Raw genomic sequence first — 20,658 nt, 5'->3', positions numbered from 1 at the left:
CGCTGGTAATGGGAATGTGCTGTGTGCAAACTGGTTGCTGTGTTCCCTACATTACAACAATGACTACACTTCAAAAGTACTTAATTGGCTTTTAGGACCTCCTGAGAACGTGAAAGGCACTATATAAACTCACGGTACAAAGACTAGGGGACACAAAATAAAGATTTTGGGCAAGAGATCCCGGGGGTGTGAGGAAGAACATTTTCTTCACACAGTGTATAATGACCCAACACTCGCTGCAAATGCAGAAATGGAAGCGGAGATAGTGAATATTTTCCAAAGGAGATTAGATTGGGACTTGTGAGAAATGGACTTGCAGGGCTATGGGAAACCTGTGGGGAAATGTGATTGGATGGGTTACTCCATATGAAGCTGGCATGTACTTGATAGACTGATTGGCTGCTTTATGTGCTATTATGACTATGGGCAGAATTTACTGATCTCCCCACACTCTCCTTGCTCCCCCCCACTCTCCTTCTCTGTTCTCTCCCCCCCCCCCCCCCCCCCCCCCCCCCCCCCCCACACCAAGAGGTTATGTGATCAGATGGGAAAGTGTGGGGTGGAGAGATCTTGATGATTAACTCCGAGTGGGAGGGCTCGAGGATGGCCTTCCTGTGTGGGGGCCAATTCGGTTGCCACACAGTGCCACCTGAAATGCCTTGATGGGTAAACCTGAAACCTAGTTTGGGGGCTGAGGGGGGTCCCTCCTTGCCAGGTTCCCTTTGCTAAATGGAGGGACATACCATTTAGTTGGGATTTAGAAATCCAGGAAAACAGTGATTGGAAACAAAGGTCAACAATTATTCATGGCATACAGCACTTTGAGGAGTGAATATTTCAATGAATGTCTACTTTTGCATTATATAAATGTAAATTAAGACTTCCTGTGTTATAAATTATACAGTTAGACTCTATACAGTTAGAGTCAATTTAGTTAACATTGTTAAAACCAACAGCACTAAGGTGCAGTGGTTAACACTGCTGCCTCACGCCGCCGAGGGCCCAGATTTGATCCTGGCTCTGGGTCACTATCTGTGTGGAGTTTGCACGTTCTCCTGTGTCTGCGTGGGTCTCACCTCCACAACCAAAAATGTAGGTGGATTGGCCACACTAAATTTCCCCTTAATTGGAAAAAAATAATTGGGTACTCTAAATTTAAAGAAAATAACAGCACTGAGAATTGTTCCATATAAGTTACAAGGTAAATTATTGGGCAACACAGTGGCACCGTGGTTATCAATGCTTCCTCGCAGCACCAGCGGCCTGAGTTCAATTCCAGCCTCTGGTTACTGTCTATGTGGAATTTGTATGTTCTTCCCATGTCTGTGTGGGTTTCCTCTGAGTGCTCCGGTTTCCTCCCACAGTCCAAAAAAGTGCGGGTTAGGTGGATTGGCCATGCTAAATTGCCCCTCAATGTCCAGGGATGTGCAGATTAGGTTATGGGATTACGGGGATAGAGCAGGGTGACACTCGTAAATGGACAGAGTGCTGATTCAAAGGATTGGTGCACACTCGATGGGAAGAATGGCCACCTTCTTTACTGTCAGGATTCTATGAAGGTGCATTGTGTATTTGGTAATGTTTGTTACATGCCAGGCCTAAATTAAATACTGCCACTTTTTGAAAACTTGTGTAGGCCCAGTAAAGTAAATTTTAAAAAATCTTAAAACCAAACATAATGTGCTTTTTAAAGCCTTTACTGCAGGGGTGGGCAAACTTTTCCGTGCAAGGGCCACATTCAGAAATTCACAATTTTAAAGGGCCGCATAGTATTAATAGTCCCGGTTGTAACCAATTAGCGTGCAGCATATACCTCAGCGCTTCCCCCGGCGGCATCCTGCCTTTAGCCCTCTTTATCTCTACTTTTCAAAAATGGCGCTTCACCCGGTTATGATTCTGGGCGCCTCATATAGAACGTAGAACAGTACAGCACAGAACAGGCCCTTCGGCCCTCGATGTTGTGCTGAGCAATGATCACCCTACTCAAGTCAACGTATCCACCCTATACCAGTAACCCAACAGCCCCCCACATTAACCTTATATAAAAAAAACATTAAAAAAAAAAAAAAATTTTTTATGACTTGATCTTGGTGGGCCGCATAAAGACCTTTTTGCCCGCGGGCCGTAGTTTGCCCACCCCTGCTTTACTGCAATGACTCATGTTTATTTAAGGTATCATTGATTAAATATGTTTGCTCTGGGTCATGTCTGCTTTATTTTGTCAATGTAGCATAAAAGAAGACTTCATTTGAATATATTCTGCTATTGTCCCCTTTATTTTTCACCCCAGTGATGCTGCTTACTCCGATAGTGGGGACTGTAGTCTTGTGGTTATATTACCAGACTAGTAATCCAAAAACCTGGATAATGATCTGGAGACATGACTTAAAATTCCCACTGTGGAAGTCAAGGAATTTATATTCAGTTAGCTAAATAAACTTTGAATTAGAAAAGCTAATATCAAAAATGGTGCCCATGAAACAACTAGATTGATATAAAAAAATCCTTCTGGTTCGCTAATGTCCTTTAAGGATGGAAATCTGCCGTCCCCTGTTCTGGCCTTGAAATAGCTGCTGAACCACACCCACAGCAATGTAGTTGACTCTTAACTGCCCTTGAAATGGTCCAGCAAACAACATAGTTATATCAGACTCTGACAACAAATATACTCAGCACCACATGGACTGCGGCAGTTTAAGAGGGTGGCTCACTAAAGGGCAATGAGGACAATTAAGAATGGGAATAAGTTGCCTTGGCAACAACACCTATATCCCATGAAAGAGTACAAGAAACCAGAAAGCTGAAATATCGAAGATCTGAACCATTAGACACAACTTTTCAATATTTTTCTCCTGCAATCAATAAAGTCATGGCAAGCCATGTTAAATAAAACTATCTCCTTCTGCACAGCAAAATCCATAATCTTAATAGAATAAGTGATCTCCAATGCATTTAATTTATGGGTTTTAAAATTTGAAACTTCAAGGCTGCCCCTAATCTATGTGCGACATTAACAGAGCACTGTAAAATAACCTGATATTTAAAGAATGCATGAACTGCAGTACTGAATGTGTAGATGTGTGTGTATGTCACAAAAAAATGAATGTTTATGCATTCAAGAATTCAGCGCTATCATTAAATATAAAGCTCATATCAAATGATTTTGTTTTGCCTGCAAAGAAACAGTTGTTGATTTCATTACAAGCTCCGACTTCTTGTAATTGAAGGAGTCTGGAGGTGAGGGACATAAGTAATCTCTGAATTTCATGATAATCTTTGTGAAATGCTCAATAGTATTGTGTAGTGGAAGGGCCTCTGCTCGGGCGACACGTTAGCACAGTTGTTAGCACTATTGCTTCACAGCACCAGGAACCCGGGTTCAATTCCCGGCTTGGGCCACTGCGGAGTCTGCATATTCTCCCTGTTTCTGTGTGGGTTTCCTCCGGGTGCTCCGGTTTCCTCCCACAAGTCCCGAAAGACTTGCTTGTTAGGTGAATTAGACATTCTGAATTATTCCTCAGTGTACCTGAACAGGCACCGGAGTGTGGCAACTAGGGGATTTTCACAGTAACTTCATTGCAGTGTTAATGTAAGTCTACTTGTGACACTAATAAAGATTATTATGTAAAGCAATATGATGCTGTAACAAGGGAATTGATTTAAATGAGTTGGCACAGAAGCCAGCTTAGTTCCAGCTTGATCTTTCTCAAAAAAGGCAGCTATTCCTCTGATTTTCTCATAGTTCACCTGAATACACAGAGTGTGCTAGAAAGGGATTTAAGATAGTTGCATTTATATAATGCTGTAAAAGTACAGCCATCACAAATTGCTTCACGCAATAAATTACTTTTAAAGTGCAATGACTAGTGTTATTCAGCCAAACATAACACCTTAAACACAAACAACTTATTAAAGTGAGGAGTATTTCTCCGTTACGTACTTAGTTTTCACTAAAATATTCCGCGTGTAACAGCAGTAGTGAACATGACCACATACATAGAAAATATTTGTATATGAAGTAGTATATTTTGGACATAGCACTATAATAAACTATTGTGCTGGTGGAACGATCGCGAATGAGAGGACCTAGCTTTAAAGTAATTGGCAAAAGAAGCCATGGAGACAGGAGAAACTTTTTCATACAGCAAGGTCTAACGGTCAGGAATGCACTGCCTGAGAGTTTGGTGGAGGCAGATTCAACTGAGGCATTCAAGAGGGGATTGGAGTATTATATGAAAAGGCAGAGTAGGCAGGGTTACAGGGAGAAGGCAGCGGGGAGTGGCACTAGGTGCATTGCTCATTCGACAAACCGCCGTAGGCAGGCTGGGTTGCATAGCTTCCTGCCGTGCTGTGGATGAGCCTGAAGTCTGGATTACCTCAAATTTGGAGATCTGATGATTGTAAGTTTCTCTTTAAGAAGGAACGTTGTTTCAAAAAGCACGTTAGGAAAAAGAGCTACGTCTGCAAATCAATCAGCCTTTTACGCAAGCATAAAACCTTAGAGATCAAAAAGTCAGAACAAAAGAAATCCCGTGTGGAAAACAATTTTGCTTATGGAAATTTTGAGGAATAATTTGACTGGGCCAGACAGTTCAGTGGGAATTCAGGAAAAAATTGGAAGGATGTTAAACTTCATCTAAACTCTCAACTGACTCATTCTGGCCCAAAATATGTATATCTATGTCAAATAGAACCATCTGTTGTTTCCCTGCTACGGCACTTCATAACAGTTGTGATTGATTAACAGAAGTTAAGTTTAGAGGACCTATTGACTTGTACACAGCTGGTTCATTTATTGAAAAAAATTGTTAGGAATCCCTTAAACATGGCTATTTTATGCAGTATTTTCGAATAGTGCCAAGAAGCGTGTTTTTAAAATTTCCATGTCCTTTATGTTCACTAGAAAGTGACAATGTCAACAGCCTAAAGTTAAAGGGCTGGTTTGGTTTCTAGCACTAGGCCAGGGAGGGAGCAAGAACAGGGGTAAGAACAGGGGTAGGCTATTTAACCCCCTTGATCAAGTGCTGCCATTCATTCAGATTATGGCTCTAATTCCACGACTCGCCTTTTCTCCATGTGCCATGGTTCACAGGAATACCAATGCGAAAGGTGTACCACAAATGGCCTTGAACAGGGAAATAGCCGGGATCTTCCCCCATTGATGTAGCACACTTGAAATATGTTGCTCCAATCTGATACTTACAGGAGTAGGCTATTCAACTCCTTAAACCTGTTCCACCATTCAACTAGATCATGGTGAATCTGTACCTCTCTTTCATATCCCTTGCTGTGGCATACACAGTGAAGGGTCTCAGAGAAGACTCTAACCTATGGACTAGAGAAGACCAAAGTACAAAAATGCCGTTTTGACTTCTGTACTTTAGTGGAATGCTCAATTCTTTATTTTTCAAATGTGATATTTGACCGTTTGAAAGATAAATTTGGATCGCCAATTTTACCATTTAGCTGTGAGACATGTTGCTAGATACAAAGTAGTTTTATAATTTGGCATGCAAGTTGTATTGATTTTTTTAAAAGTACATTTTTTTTGTATTAACACTTAGTTGCACCACAGTTAATGCAAATTAGATGACAGGCAGCCCAATAATCACCACAGTGCCTTTGTGCTGGTAACTGCTGCAAAATATGAAACACAGCAGCGGTAAAAAAAAAAGACTAAAGCAGGACATCAATGCTTTAATCCCAATCATAATGGTAATTTCAATGCATAGCCATGAAAATGTCTAAGAGTCGCTCCAAGTACATGTTCCCCATACAGCTATTGTTTATTTGTCACATGGAAGCGGCATGTGGTGCAGTGGTCAGCACTGCTGCCTAACAGCACCGAGGACCCGGGTTCAATCCCGGCCCCGGGTCACTGTCCGTGTGGAGCTTGCACATTCTCCCCGTGTCTGTTTGGGTCTCACCCCCACAACCCAAAGATGTGCAGGGTAGGTTGATTGGCCACGCTAAATTGCCCTTAATTGGAAAAATTAAAAAAAATTATCTGTCATCTCTGTTTGCCACTGATCAGGAAAGATTACCAAATAGTTGTCGTACCTTGGAAAATTCCATTCCGTGCATTAAATTAATTATGTTCTAAAATGCATATATGTATGGGTAATGAATACAAATCATAAAGTCTTCACCAAGTGTTCTACGCTTTCTAGTTTGGCAGGAGTCTACATTTCAGTTAATAAGAAACAATTTTAAAAAAGGCTCTTAAAATGTCTAGCTTTGAAACTAATAGTATGGTTCTTCTTCATATTAAAGTTAAAGGTATTGGTTATAATAACTAAAAAGAAACTACACAACTTCTATAATGTGTAAACAAACACTTCCAGAAGATTGCTCAGAATTAATGGTTCATGGGCAGAAAGAAATAACTCCTCAAGAAACTGCTACCTCTTTGTCAATGTCTCTCGTACAGCTTGTAAGTGCAAAAAAAATCATTTTTATAAGCAAAAAACCGAGAGTTAGTGTCATTGTGAGTGCTGATAAAAAATCTAACATCATCATAATCTTTGCAATAAAGATGTTCTTGAACTTCAAAAGTCATCTTGCCAGTCCTCACAGAAGAACTAGCTCTGTCTGTACTGAGCAAACCCCACTGCAGTGGTACCATTTTAGACAATCTTGCCAAAATCACACTCTCCTCTCTATAAAGAGACATTGAATATTTATATAATAAAATGTGCATAATAGCCTGTTGTTTAAGGTCCACATGACAGTGTTCAGTAGCTTGGATTTCTGAAACATCTTCTGTCAACCATTTATAATTCATTTGATGAACTGTCAGTGAGGAAAGTTTGAATATATGTAGTCATTTCTTAAATTGGTTATTTCTGTACTAGTGAGTCCCTTTGCAAGAACACAAAGATAAAAATCTTTATTAAATTACCTTTTCTCGTATTGTATAAAAATGCGCAAAACCTTAGGGGTCTTCTTTTTCACCGGTGAGAAATTAGATAGCCTCCTGTCCTTGATGATGATGATCATTTCAATAAGTCTTGATAGTTGTGTGCTTTTAAATCTATTTATGAAGCAGGTCTGTCCTTCTATTCAGAAACCAACAGCTCCCTCCCAAGAGAAACCAGGTTAAACCATCTTCTTAGCCGTATAGCAGTCAAGCTTCAATGATATTTACAGAAGGCTTGTTCTTTGGAAACTGAATAAAAGGATGAAATTGTTATTTAGAACAGCATTGTTATGATCAGCATTTCAGACCACACATTGTCAAGTCTGGCTCTATGAATGGTGACGATCTGTATGTTTCTTGCTCATTGGAGAACTCAAACATTTCTCAGGAGATATTTCATCAACAAAATGTCATCATTCTATCAGAGAATCCTAAAATATTACAAGGAAAGGGCAGCATGGTGGCACAGTGGGTTAGCCCTGCTGCCTCATGGCGCCGAGGTCCCAGGCTCTGGGTCACTGTCCGTGTAGAGTTTGCACATTCTCCCTGTGTTTGCATGGGTTTCGCCCCCACAACCCAAAGATGTGCAGGGTAGGTGGATTGGCCACACTAAATTGCCCCTTAATTGGAAAAATTGAATTGTGTACTCTAAATTTATATTTAAAAAATATTAAAACGGTAAGAAGGAGGATATGCAGCCATTGAATCTATTCAAACTTTTTTGAAGATTTAGCCCATTCCCCCTATCTCTTCCCTCAACAGGTGTTAATTGACTCTGCTGTTTATTTTAGGTTCCCTACATTTAACATTGTTTTCCTTTTATTAAAAAGAAGGCATTTTAAAGTTATATTATTCTGCCTTTAGGTCAAGTACAAATTGCCATGCTTTCTCCTTCTCTAGCTTGAAGGGTCGGACAACGTAGGTTACATGCAATGATCGGGTGAAAAGATATCTACGTCTGATCGCCAGGATTTTGAGTCTGCAATCACCTCTTCCCTCTAACACTCCCATCATGTATTTAAGACAATCTGTTGATTCTGTTGATTCATATTCTGACCTAGGACAGAAGCATTGAGAAAATCAAATTTCCAAATTGCAATAGCAGCCTCTGAGAGCTGTTTTAAACTATCTAGTTCTCTATCAATCGCACCAGGCGACAGCTTAGCCATTTTGTTTCACACTTAGCTAAACTGAGCACAACAGACAACACCTAATGTTAAGCCTGCCATAAAATGATGATTCAAGTGCAACTAAGGCATACTTAATAAAAATCTTGAATGTTTACACAAATCCTGTCTTCTGTTTGGCGACAAAGAGATTGTATCTGTGAATATCACTGGCACTATTTTGGCTGTCACATTAGCAACGTTTACACTACCTGCATATTCTATGAATCGTCGGTGTAGCCCCATCTGCCTTTAGTTGGAACTAACACTGGAGTTTAATAGATATTTTTTATCAGTCAATCTTTGTATTGTATTATTCAATCCAATTGTGTTCCTAAACAATAAAAAATACTTTTGGTTACCCCATCTAAACTTTAATTGTTTTTTACATTCAGGTAAATTTATCCTTTCTTTAAGTTCTGTTGAAATATTTCCAAAATAGATTGACTTTTTAAAAAAAACTTAAGAGTACCCAATTTTCTTTTTCCAATTAAGGTGCACATTAGCATGATCAATCCACCTAACCTGCACATAAGAACATAAGAACTAGGAGCAGGAGTAGGCCATCTGGCCCCTCGGGCCTGCTCCGCCATTCAATGAGACCATGGCTGATCTTTTGTGGACTCAGCTCCACTTTCTGGCCCGAACACCATAACCCTTAATCCCTTTATTCTTCAAAAAACTATCTATCTCTATCTTAAAAACATTTAATGAAGGAGCCTCAACTGCTTCACTGGGGCAAGGAATTCCATAGATTCACAATCCTTTGGGTGAAGATGTTCCTCCTAAACTCAGTCCTAAATCTACTTCCCCTTATTTTGAGGCTTTCTGCTTTCACCCGCCAATGGAAACAACTTGCCCGCATCTATCCTATCTATTCCCTTCATAATTTTATATGTTTCTATAAGATCCCCCCACATCCTTCTAAATTCCAACGAGTACAGTCCCAGTTTACTCAACCTATCCTCGTAATCCAACCCCTTCAGCTCTGGGATGAACCTAGTGAATCTCCTCTGCACACCCTCCAGCGCCAGTAGGTCCTTTCTCAGGTAAGGAGACGAAAACTGAACTCAATACCCCAGGTGTGGCCTCACTAACACCTTATACAATTGCAGCATACCTTCCCTAGTCTTAAACTCCATCCCTCTAGCAATGAAGGACAAAATTCTATTTGCCTTCTTAATCACCTGTTGCACCTGTAAACCAACTTTTTGTGACTCATGCACTAGCACACCCAGGTCTCTCTACACAGCAGCATGTTTTAATATTTTATCATAAAAATAATAATCCGTTTTGCTGTTATTCCTACCAAAATGGATAACCTCACATTTGTCAACATTGTATTCCATCTGCCAGACCCTAGCCCATTCACTTAACCTATCCAAATCCCTCTACAGACTTCCAGTATCCTCTGCACATTTTGCTTTACCACTCACCTTAGTGTCGTCTGCAAACTTGGACACGTTGCACTAAATTCAACCATATTGTGATCGCTCCTTCTGAGAGGATCCCTAACTATGAGATCATTAATCAATCCTGTCTCATTACACAGGACCAGATCTAGGGCCGCTTGTTCCCTCGTAGGTTCCATTACATACTGTTCTCGGAAACTATCACGGATACATTCTATAGACTCGTCCTCAAGGCTGCCTTGACCGACCTGGTTAAACCGATCGACATGTAGATTAAAATCCCCCATGATAACTGCTGTACCATTTCTACATGCATCAGTTATTTCTTTGTTTACTGCCTGCCCCACCATAATGTTGCTATTTGGTGACCTATAAACTACTCCTGTCAGTGACTTTTTCGCCTTACTATTCCTGATTTCCATCTAAATGGATTCAACCTTATCCTCCATAGCTCCGATGTCATCCCTTACTATTGCCTGGATGTCATCCTTAAATAACAGAGCTACACCACCTCCCTTCCCATCCACTCTGTCCTTCCGAATAGTTTGATACCCTCGGATATTTAACTCACAGTCGTGACCATCCTTTAACCATGTTTCAGCAATGACCACTAAATCATAGTCATTCACGATGATTTGCGCCATCAACTCATTTACTTTATTTCGAGTAACTTATGTTAGCTTTTATACCTCTGTTTTGAATCTTAACACCTCGATGAGTAACCTCTCCTAAGTTAAATTTCCTCTTAACATTTCTCCTAATTTTCCTTGTCATTGAACCCATATCTTCATGTAACAACCTGCCATATCGCTTACCATTTACGTTTTTACTTCCTGCTTTATTCCTTTTAGTATTACTGGGCCTATTCACTGAGCTCCCCTCAGTCACTGTACCTTGTACTGTCGCCCTTTTTGATTTTTGACTATGGCTTCTCTGCCTTACACTCCCTTACTGCCTTTTGTTTCTGTCCCTGTTTTACTACCATCCGATTCCTGCAATGGTTCCCATCCTCCTGACACATTAGTTTAAACCCTCCCCAACAGCTCCAGCAAACACCCCCCAGGACATCGGTTCCAGTCCTGCCCAGATGCAGACCTTCCGGTTTGTACTGGTCCCACGTCCCCCAGAACTGGTTCCAATGCCCCAGGAATTTGAATCCCTCCCTCTTGCACCATCTCTTGAGCCATGCATTCATCCTATCTATCCTGACATTCCTACTCTGACTAGCTTGTGGCACAGGTAGCAATCCTGAGATTACTGACTTTGAGGTCCTACTTTTTAATTTAACTCCTAACCCTGAATTCAGCTTGTAGGACCTCGACCCGTTTTTTTTGCCTATATCGTTGGTGCCTATGTGCACCACAACAGCTGGCTGTTCACCCCCCCCCCCCCCCCCCCCCCCCCAGAATGTCCTGCAGCCGCTCCGAGACATCCTTGACCCTTGCACCAGGGAGGCAACATCTTTGGGTTGTGAGGGTGAAACGCAAGCAGGCGCTGGGAGAATGTGCAAACTCCACACGGACAGTGACCTTGACCTGGTACCAGTACAAACCCGGTCCTCAGCGCCGTAGGCAGCAGTGCTAACCACTGTGCCACCGTTCCACCCATTCTGACTATCTTACAAACTTCCAAGTTGCACTTTAAAGTAAAAAATTTCAGCTTCAGGCTTTTGAAAGTACTAGCTCAGATATCCTATGGCAATGCTCAGAGGTCTGGAATGTTATTTATGGAAATATACTTATTCTTAGGTTTTCAAGGTGAAGTCAAATTGAGGATTTGTGAGATTATTAAATTTTGTACCAGTGGAGCCAGGTATATTATGCATTGCAAGTTCGATATTCCATTTCTTTCACATTTGCTGACTTAATACTGTGTTTGCTTTTATTCTCATGCAGTACGACACAAGAATTGACAGCTATACTACTACTTCCCTTTGCGCATTATCCATTGGCACTGGGAAGTTCCTGAGGGGGTCTCCTACTCTGACACTATTACTGTGTGGACGATTGCCACCAACATACATCCAGGGGTTTCTATTGAATTTCCGCTGAAATTTCACCAGCAGAGTAGAGAAGCCCTGGGCAACATTCCCGGGATGTATTTTGGAGATTATGACAAGAAGTACACCAATAAAGAAACACTTAGCAGTCACTGTATAAATTGGAGATAGTTCCATGTGGTTCCATTTTCAGTATCTATAAATGTTCCGTGCAGACAATGTACTATTATATGAATTAAATCAATTTGGGAACTCTTTGCTAGTGAGGCAAAGTAGCTTCCAGTATAAAACCTTTTCACCAGATTACAAGGTACAAACTCTTAGGGTGCAATCCAGTGACCATGCTGCACCAGAAAAGCAGCTCAGCCGTGGCACAGCTTGGCCGATAAAAGCTGGGTGGCCCTGCTCCCGAGATCTAACCAGCTCGCCGTGCCTCACGAGATCCAACGCGATTTCGTGAGATGTTGCGATGTGAATCCCGAATCTGCATATTAGAGCGAGGCAGTTAGCCTCACTCTAATGTTCAGATTCCTGAGATACCTGAGGCTTTGGGATTCATTCCCTTTGCCTCAGAGACCTCAGGTGAGTGCTGTTCAGCACTGGTCCTCACAAATGGGGACCAGATGGAATGGCATTCGTGGTGTTCTCCAAGCGGATCGAAGGCCCCCCCCCATCTGCATGCCCTTTGGGCAGGGTGGTTCTGTGGCACTGCTGGTGCCACCTGGTCACCCTGACAGTGCCAACTTGTTACTAGCCTGGTACTGCCAAGGTGCTCAGTTGGCACTGTCAGCCAGCTTTGGGCACTGCCAGGTTGGCACTGGCAAGGTGCCAAGTTGATGATGTTTGCGTGCGATTGGGTCTGCCGTACCCGGTGTGGGTGAAGGGGGAGGTGCGGGGACCCTCATCTAGTGTGTTTGGTCTTGGAGAGAGGTTGGGGATCGTTTCCCGGGTCTCTTGGTACACTGGGGAGTTCCGGCGAGCGGAGCCCCCCACTGTACAAAATGGGGCTATGTGCGGCCTCGGCTGTGTGTTTCCCGTTCTGACTCCTTATTCAAAGCGAATTGCGATGAATAGCCATGTGTTTCTCGGCACTGCAAGCCTTTGTTCCCTTTTGGAAAAATTGCGCCCTTAGTAAATTCACACTTCAGAGACAGGCATCAATAAGCTTTCCAAAACCGTGGCCTCTACAGCCTAAAAGAACAAGGCTGCAGACATATTTGAACACCAGCATCTGCAATTTGACCCAAATCACACATCATTCTGACTTGGGAATATACTGCCATTCCTTCATCGATACTGGGTCAAAATCCTGTAACTTTTGCTTGCCACAGTATTTTTAAATTCACCACACAGACTGTAGGGGCTCAAAAAGGCGGCTCACGCTCACCACCACCTTTTGAAGGGCAATTAGGGCTGGGCAATAAATGCTGGCCTTGTCAGTGATGCTTACATCCCAGGAAGGAATGGGGGAAAAAATCCCCAAATGTTTGCTTTTACTTTGGATGTGCAGGTTTGCCTTTAGGATAAGACAACTGAATATAACACTTTAGAAACAAAGACCAAGTTCAGGTTATTCCAGAATTCTAATTCTATGGATGAAGGAGGCCATTTGATCCCGCTTGCCCACTTAGAAATGTGCCACCATTACCCATGACAGCAGCTACTTGTTTCTCTAGTCACTTTTATTGTTGATGAATGTCACCAGCACCTACCTACTGCCGTAAGTTTAGCTGTTTAATCTTTGGTAATGGGGCTTGCATGACACTTACACAATATAAAAGCAACTTTCACTTAATCTTGAGTTTTTCCTTCCATTACACTACTTGGAGATTTGTTCCATATGCTCCAGGCATTAATCCTGAATTAGCATTGTGCTAATTTGGACCTGCACCTCTTGTTCTACCATCACGATTTACTCTGAAGCAGTTGTAGATACCAAAGCTGGCCACTTCCTCACACAAAATGGAAGAACGCAAAGGTTACAGGAAAAAATGGACAGTTGCAAAGAGACAAGCAGTTTGCAGAATGCCCTGTGTATTCTGGCTGCTAAAGAAACCAGACAGAATTATAACTAACGAGCTGCGCATATTAAGTGAGCGATTCCCGGTGATTCCCAGGCACAATGGACACAACAATTAGAAGAGATTGAAACATTCTATAGAAGGTCAGACATCCCGGTGCCAGTGGAGTCTGAAACAAAGGACACAAATAAGGTGGAAAGAACTGCCCAGTGATCGAGGAACAGCCCCGTTATTGGGGAAATTCAAATCAATTGATTGGGAAGAGACCCAATCGATTGCAGGTTTATCGAGGGTCCGCTCAGAAGGGCGCAAAGCCCCTGGGACCTATAAAAGTCAGGTTCCAGGACTGATTCTTTCTTCTTGACCAGCCGGCCCTCCCAGCAGAACACCTTTGCAGCAGAACACCTTGAGAAGGAGAGGCCTGGTCAGCAGCCGCCATCAAGTAAGTATCATACAACGGACGCTACGAGAGTAGACATTCCTGACCCCTTTAGTCCACACCAACTGGAAGCCTGCGTATCCAGGACAAAGCAAGAGGCCATTGTTCCCTGATCCGGCATTTCCCTTATTCCAGATAAGTATTGGCCTGTTAGTGGTAGGAATAGCCTAGTCTTTTAGTGTTATATGCATGAGTAGTAAATAACTGTGTAATAATAAACATGTCTTGTTTGAACTTACTAACTGGTGTATTGAGTCATTGATCTGAACTTGAACTTGAATCTTGTGGCGGTATCATAAGGATACCTGGCGACTCTAGAGCTAAGGAATAAAACAGAGCCATTTGAGTGTAAAGCACACTCACCCAGAACGAGCAACACAGTGCACTGAATTTACTTTTCCAAGACATTCACAATAAGATGCTGTAAAGTACTGACGCCAGTTTCACAAAATTTCACATACACGTTAAATAACCCTGTGTGCTTAAAAATCAGAAACCAGACAATCGTTATTTTTAATTCACTGTAACTACTAATTAGTGCGCACAATGGCAGAGACAACTATTACCTCAGTGTGTTTATACTGAGTGGATGACAATGCTCACACATGAAAGCTGCTTGGCTGGTTATATGTCTAGTTTGTATTAACGGCCTGTGCAAACTTACTGCTGTACATGTCTCATAAGATGACTTACAATGCTCTACATGGGTTAGCCTCGATGTACTCCTCATTGCCATCGCAAACAGCGACAACAACTTGCACTTATAAATCATTTTTAATTAGTAAAATGTGCCAAGGCTCTTCTAAGGAACATTACCAAATAAAACTTGGCATTGAGCCACATAAAGAAATATTAGGGCAGATGACTTGGTCGGAGAAGTCGGTTTGAAAAGCAGAGAGGCTTAAAGATAGAATTCCAGAACTTGGAACCAAGAGTTACTAGTTACACGTTAGTCAATGATAACAGAATTAAGTTAAGAAAATTAGTTTCTCTGTGAGTCAAAATACTTATTTTTGCTTTTGCCATTCACTTATACTCATAAATGCTGCAGGCAAAATAATGTCATAAACCTAGAAGTTAGAAAGCTTTCAGAAGCTGCCCAGTCTTTACCCATTTACCCATAACTCTCTCTTTCTATGTAATCGCTCGCACTTTGCTGACTGCAATGAGCTCCAGCATGAGCTGTTGCAACAGAGACAACCCTGAAAATATTGCAGTTATCCCTGACATGATGACACAATTTCAGAATTTGTTAGAAGCTAACCATGGGGTATCTCTCCATTGTTGTTTGCTGTTGCCTCTGTCACTGTTACAATCCTCATTAGATGCCCCAATATCTTTCTTTTTCTGAGTTCCTTCAAGATCATCTCCTGCACCACAATGTGATGCCCCATGACATTTGCCAGGAACTTTTGGACAGGGTAAAGATGAGTCACCTATGGTGATTCTGTACATTTATCAGTGGCAGCAATTTTCATAAATTCCTGGTTATAAAAACAACATTCTGGAGAATTTTCTACTTTGGACCATTATTCCAATGAATTGTCATAGCCATTGACTTTTCGATCTGAGGGGAGCTTGATGAGGTTGAAGATCAAGCCACCTGCTGAAGGCATAAGACACAAACAAATCCAGGGTAAATACAGTTTTCTGTGTACAGCCTTCTGAAGATTTGGATTGGTTTGCCACTTACATCATTTATTCCGTCTGATACAAAATATAGCAGTAAGTGAAGAATTGAGGTAAACATATGTGTAAATGATAAAGTAAAAAGCTTTCATCCTCCCCCCACTTGCAAGTTTGCTCCTGGGGTGGGGGATTGGGGGGGGCTGTAAAATTCTCCCCGATATTCTTTGCACCTAAATTGAAGGCAAACAAAAGGGACAACAATCATAAACGTTTTCTGTTCATCTATGGAAGCAACAGCATTAAAATATGGGTCTGGGAACAAGCTGCCATTTCCCCCTGAAAATGGATATGATACAATCCAATTTCTAAGCCATGGCTTTTATATATTGGAAGCACTGAAGTATGCTTATTGAAATCCTTGGGTCACTGGTGCTCTCATCTCCTGCAGAGTAAAGGTCAGGGGCGCTGTTATTTAACTTAAGTACAGAACAGAACAGATGGAGCTGGCCTTTTGCAGTCTTGTACAGTTCATTCACCATTCCTGAAAGCCAGACTGCAGTTATGCTTTCCATAAGGCTTTATTTAAGGATTACATCCACTCACTTGCTCCCTCATCGATCCAATTATAGTGGAAAGGGCAGGAGAAATTTATTTCAAGGTCTTCCTAAATGCTGCTCTGACACAGACTGCTAGGAAGTACATGAGGCCTAGCTATTAATAGTTCTCTCCTAATTACCCTTTCATTAATGCTTGTGGAGAGGGACCTAGCCTGTGTGTAGTGATCCAAACTTAACTGCGTTGGGGTTGGGGGGTGGGGGTGGGGGGAATCAAACCAGCACGTTGTCAGCATTTTGTTCCTAAGTAGAAAATTGTCAGCAACAACTGTGAGTAATTTGAACTCGGCTTCACCCAAAGTATAGAACAGGCTGCATGCAAATACATCTATAATCCATATAATTTACTTGTGGGTTATATTAAAAACATTTTAAGGTAATTGACAAAAGAGCCAGATGGGACAGGAGAAATGCTTAATGCCATGAATTGTTATGATCTGTAATGCACTGTCTGGAATGTAAATTAGGGATGGATCAGGCCAGCAACATTCCCATCCCAAGAATGGATTAAAAAAAGCAGATTCAAGTCGAACTTACGAAAGGGAATTGGAACAAGTCTTGAAAGGGTGAGGTTTTGAGGGGTATGAGGAAACAGCTGGAGAGTGGGATAATTTAGATAGTTCTCTCAAAGAGCCAGTACAGAAAGAGTAGATTGAATGCTCTGTGTGATTCTATAGTAATTTTATGTAAAGTTGAAACTATCAGAAAGACTGTCATAGGCAGAAACCCCCTTGGTTAAAGAAGTAGGTAAACTGATTCTAATAGTAAGAAGTCCCACAACACCAGGTTAAAGTCCAACAGGTTTGTTTGGAGTCACTAGCTTTCGGAGGACGGCTCCTTCATCAGGTGAGTGAGTTACTTGATGAAGGAGCCGTGCTCCGAAAGCTAGTGATTTGAAACAAACCTGTTGGACCTTAACCTGGTGTTGTAAGACTTCTTACTGTGCTCACCCCAGTCCGACGCTGGCATCTCCGGTGCTGCAGGGGCTGTTTAGCACAGGGCTAAATCGCTGGCTTTGAAAGCAGACCAAGCAGGCCAGCAGCACGGTTCGATTCCCGTAACAGCCTCCCCGAACAGGCGCCGGAATGTGGCGACTAGGGGCTTTTCACAGTAACTTCATTTGAAGCCTACTCGTGACAATAAGCGATTTTCATTTCATTTCATTTCATCTCCACATCATGATTGTAATAAGGCAGCAGCTTTTACACCTCCAGAAAGGGTACCATTTGCACTACTGGATAACAACTGTATTAGGCAAATTTGGCCTGTTAGCAAGTTAGGTACATAATTTAGAAGCTCCAGCCAGTAGAACAAACAGCTGCAATTCAATTTGTTTGATACTGTGCTGTATAAGGCCTTTTGTGAAGGCCTTTAATGATGGCAACAATCAGTGCATCCTCGTGTCACATAAGCACTGTGTATATATTTAGTTAAATATATGAGGGGCACGACTCAACATTCATAAGTTTGTTGCTGACATTCCACTACCACAGCAAATCTCCACTGCCACTTTGGTTGAGGCCAAGGAGCCCATCAAAAATATTTAAATGACCCCCAAAGCTGACCCCAGACTCAGTGGCTCATGTTTGTGAAGGACAGAACTTCAGCCACGATGAAAATAAACCCCGATTCTGTGAAGAATGGAAAATTTGGACCTGTCGATTAAAAAATTTTTTTTTAAATAAATATATTAAACTTTCATCATTTTACACCAAAAAAATACAAAAAGTACACAAATTACAAACAACATAAACAAAATAATAAAAACAAAAAACAAGTAAACCCACCCGCCCTCACTACCTCTCCCATTCTATCCCCCCCACCCCCCCCCCCCCCCCCGCCCCCCCAACAGCTAACAGCAACCAATTCCTTAAAATACAACATGAATGGTTTATATCTATGGTAGAACCTGTCAATTGACCCCCCTCACGGTATTTTTGACCTTCTCGAGGTGCAAAAACTCTATTACGTCACCTAGTCATGGTGGCATCACCAATCTCCAATTCAGGAGGTTTCACTTCCGAGCAACCAGCAAGGCAAATGCCTGGGCATCTGCCCTTGTACCTGTCGAAAGCTCCGGCAGTTCCAATACCCCGAATACAGAAACTAAAGGACACTAAAGGACAGTGCTCCATTTCAATATTCAGGATTGCCAATATGGTGCTGAGACCCAGAAACCCACAAGCTTGGGACAGGACCAGAACATATGCGTCTGGTTAGCAGGCCCTCTTGACCAGCGCCCTCACCTCTCCTCAACCCCTTCAAAGGAATGACTCATTCTGGCCTTGGTGAAGTGCGTCATAAACGCTACCTAGAACTGGATCAGACTCAGCCTCGCACGGGATGACGCGGCGTTCACCCTGCAGAGAGACTCACTCCACATCTCCTCCTCCAGTATTGGGTCCCAGCTCCTCCTCCCATTTGGCCTCCACCAAGTCCAACTCTTTCCCCAAAATGCATCCATAAATGCTGGACGAACTATCCTCTTCCAAGCAGGAAAATATCCTATCCAATAAAGTTGAAGGCTGCACCACTGGAAATGTCAGAAATTTCCATCAAAAAAAAATTGGGAACCTGAAGGTGCCTAAACGCACGGAGCTCACAAGCTCAACTTTCTATTTCAGCGCCTCCAGGCTGGCAAACTACCCCTCCAGAAATAGATTGCTCACTCTCTAGCCCCTTCCCCCTCCACCCCCAAAATGTGACATCCAACTTTGCTGGTTCAAACAAATGATTCATACAAATAGGAGCCCACCTTGACGCTGGCCCCAGCTTGACGGAGTAGCCTCCATATTTTTAAAGTGGAGTCAACTACTGGGTTTGATGAGTACTGGAGCAGAAGGCAGAGACGCTGTAACTAGCGACCCCAAACTGGACCGCTGCATGACCCAGACTTCATCCACATCCAGATAGATGCCGGGTCCCCACACCACCCCAAATCTCCGTGTTGGCAGCCCAGTAATAAAACATCAAGTTCCCCCTGACTGTCTATCCATCTGAAGGACCCCCTTCAAATTCCTGGGGGTTTCCCCCTCTAGATGAAACCTGCTCAATCCTCTGAAAAAAGTACCAGGAAATACCGGAAGACACTGAAATAAGAACAAGAACCTCGGTAAGATGTATATTTTTGGCGGATTAAACCCAGCCCACCAAGGACAATGCTATCCAACCTTTGCAGGTCAGAATTACTCTACCTGCTCAGCTGGTAGAATTCAATTTACGTAGCTGCTCCCAGTTCTGTACCACCTGGATCTCCAAATACTGAAGAGTAGTCCCTGCCAGGCAGTAAGATAGCGCCCAAGACCGTCCCCTCCAGAGGTGCTAACCACAAAGTACTCACTCTTCCCTAAATTTAACTGGGATCCCGAGAAGAAACCAAATCTCTTCAATATACCCATTATGCCCCCATCACTGGCCCCGGGTCCCTTGTGTCTGGCAGAAAGTAATCTGCAATTCCTAATAATTCCTCTCCTCTTATTTGAGGCCCTCAAGGCCCTCAGTGGTTCAAGCACGGAGGACAGACATAGGACACCCCTCGCCTCCCAATGTCATCGTAGTATGTACGCTGGTGGAGGGAGCCTCGTACAACAACCATACCCATGACACAAACCCAGGGCCCACCCCAAACCTCTCCAACACCACAAAGAAGAACCTCCTCTCAACCCTATTGAACGCTTTTTCTGCATCTAGTGACACGATTATCTTCAGTTCCGGTCCAGCCACTGGGATGAGAACCACATTGAGCAAATGCATCACATTGGATGACAGCTTTCGGCCCTTCACAAACCCCGACTGGTCCTTCCTCTCTACCACGGGGAGACAGGGTTCCAACCTCAACACCAGGATCTTGACCAAAAGCTTTGTGATAACATTGAGCAGTGAAATTGGATGATATGACCCCCATTCTGCGGGATCCTTATCCTTTTTCAGGAGAAGGAGATTGATGCCTGCTCCAATGTCTCAAGGAGAGTACCCTGCTCCAGGGAATCATTATTTATCGCCACAAGGAATGGAATCAAATGATCTGCAAACTTCTTATTAAATTCTACCAGGAAACCATTCCCTGCGCCTTCCCCATTCAGACCTTTGCTAGGACTGTTCGGAATTCCTCCATTTCAAGGAGCGCCTCGAACTCTTTCCACAATTCCTTCCCCACCTTGGAAACTCCAGACCCTCTAAACACTCTGCCATTCCAGCTCATCCCCTGGCGGCTCCGACCTAAATGCCCCATTCACCTTGTCTGGAGCGGAGACCAGCCAACTCTCCAAAACCCAAACCTGAATGATCTCCCGAGCAGTCTCCTGCCACCTCAGCTGGTGAGCCAAAAGACGACTGGCCTTCTTCCATACTCATACGCCAACCCCTTCAGCTACCTCAGCTTGCGCACTGCCCTGTCAGTAGACAGCAAGTTAAACTGCATTTGCAGCTTCTTCCTGTGTGCCAATAGTTCTGGAGTTGG

General features: G+C 42.8%; 1 protein-coding gene across 1 annotated transcript in view; it reads right to left on the bottom strand.

Moving 5' to 3' along the window:
• Positions 1–5,568: 5,568 nt before the first annotated feature.
• Positions 5,569–20,658, bottom strand: part of fndc5a (fibronectin type III domain containing 5a) — a 158,983-nt gene continuing 143,893 nt past the window's right edge. The window contains exon 6 of the mRNA XM_038799404.1: positions 5,569–7,168. Coding sequence (XP_038655332.1) covers positions 7,127–7,168 — 42 coding nt within the window. The 3' untranslated portion in view covers positions 5,569–7,126. The remainder of the gene's footprint in view (positions 7,169–20,658) is intronic.

Source organism: Scyliorhinus canicula, chromosome 1 (assembly GCF_902713615.1).
Source record: "Scyliorhinus canicula chromosome 1, sScyCan1.1, whole genome shotgun sequence".
In the NCBI taxonomy this organism is placed as follows: Eukaryota; Metazoa; Chordata; class Chondrichthyes; order Carcharhiniformes; family Scyliorhinidae; genus Scyliorhinus; species Scyliorhinus canicula.
Note: the sequence above shows the minus strand (reverse complement) of the source record. Positions and strands in the feature narration are given on the sequence as shown.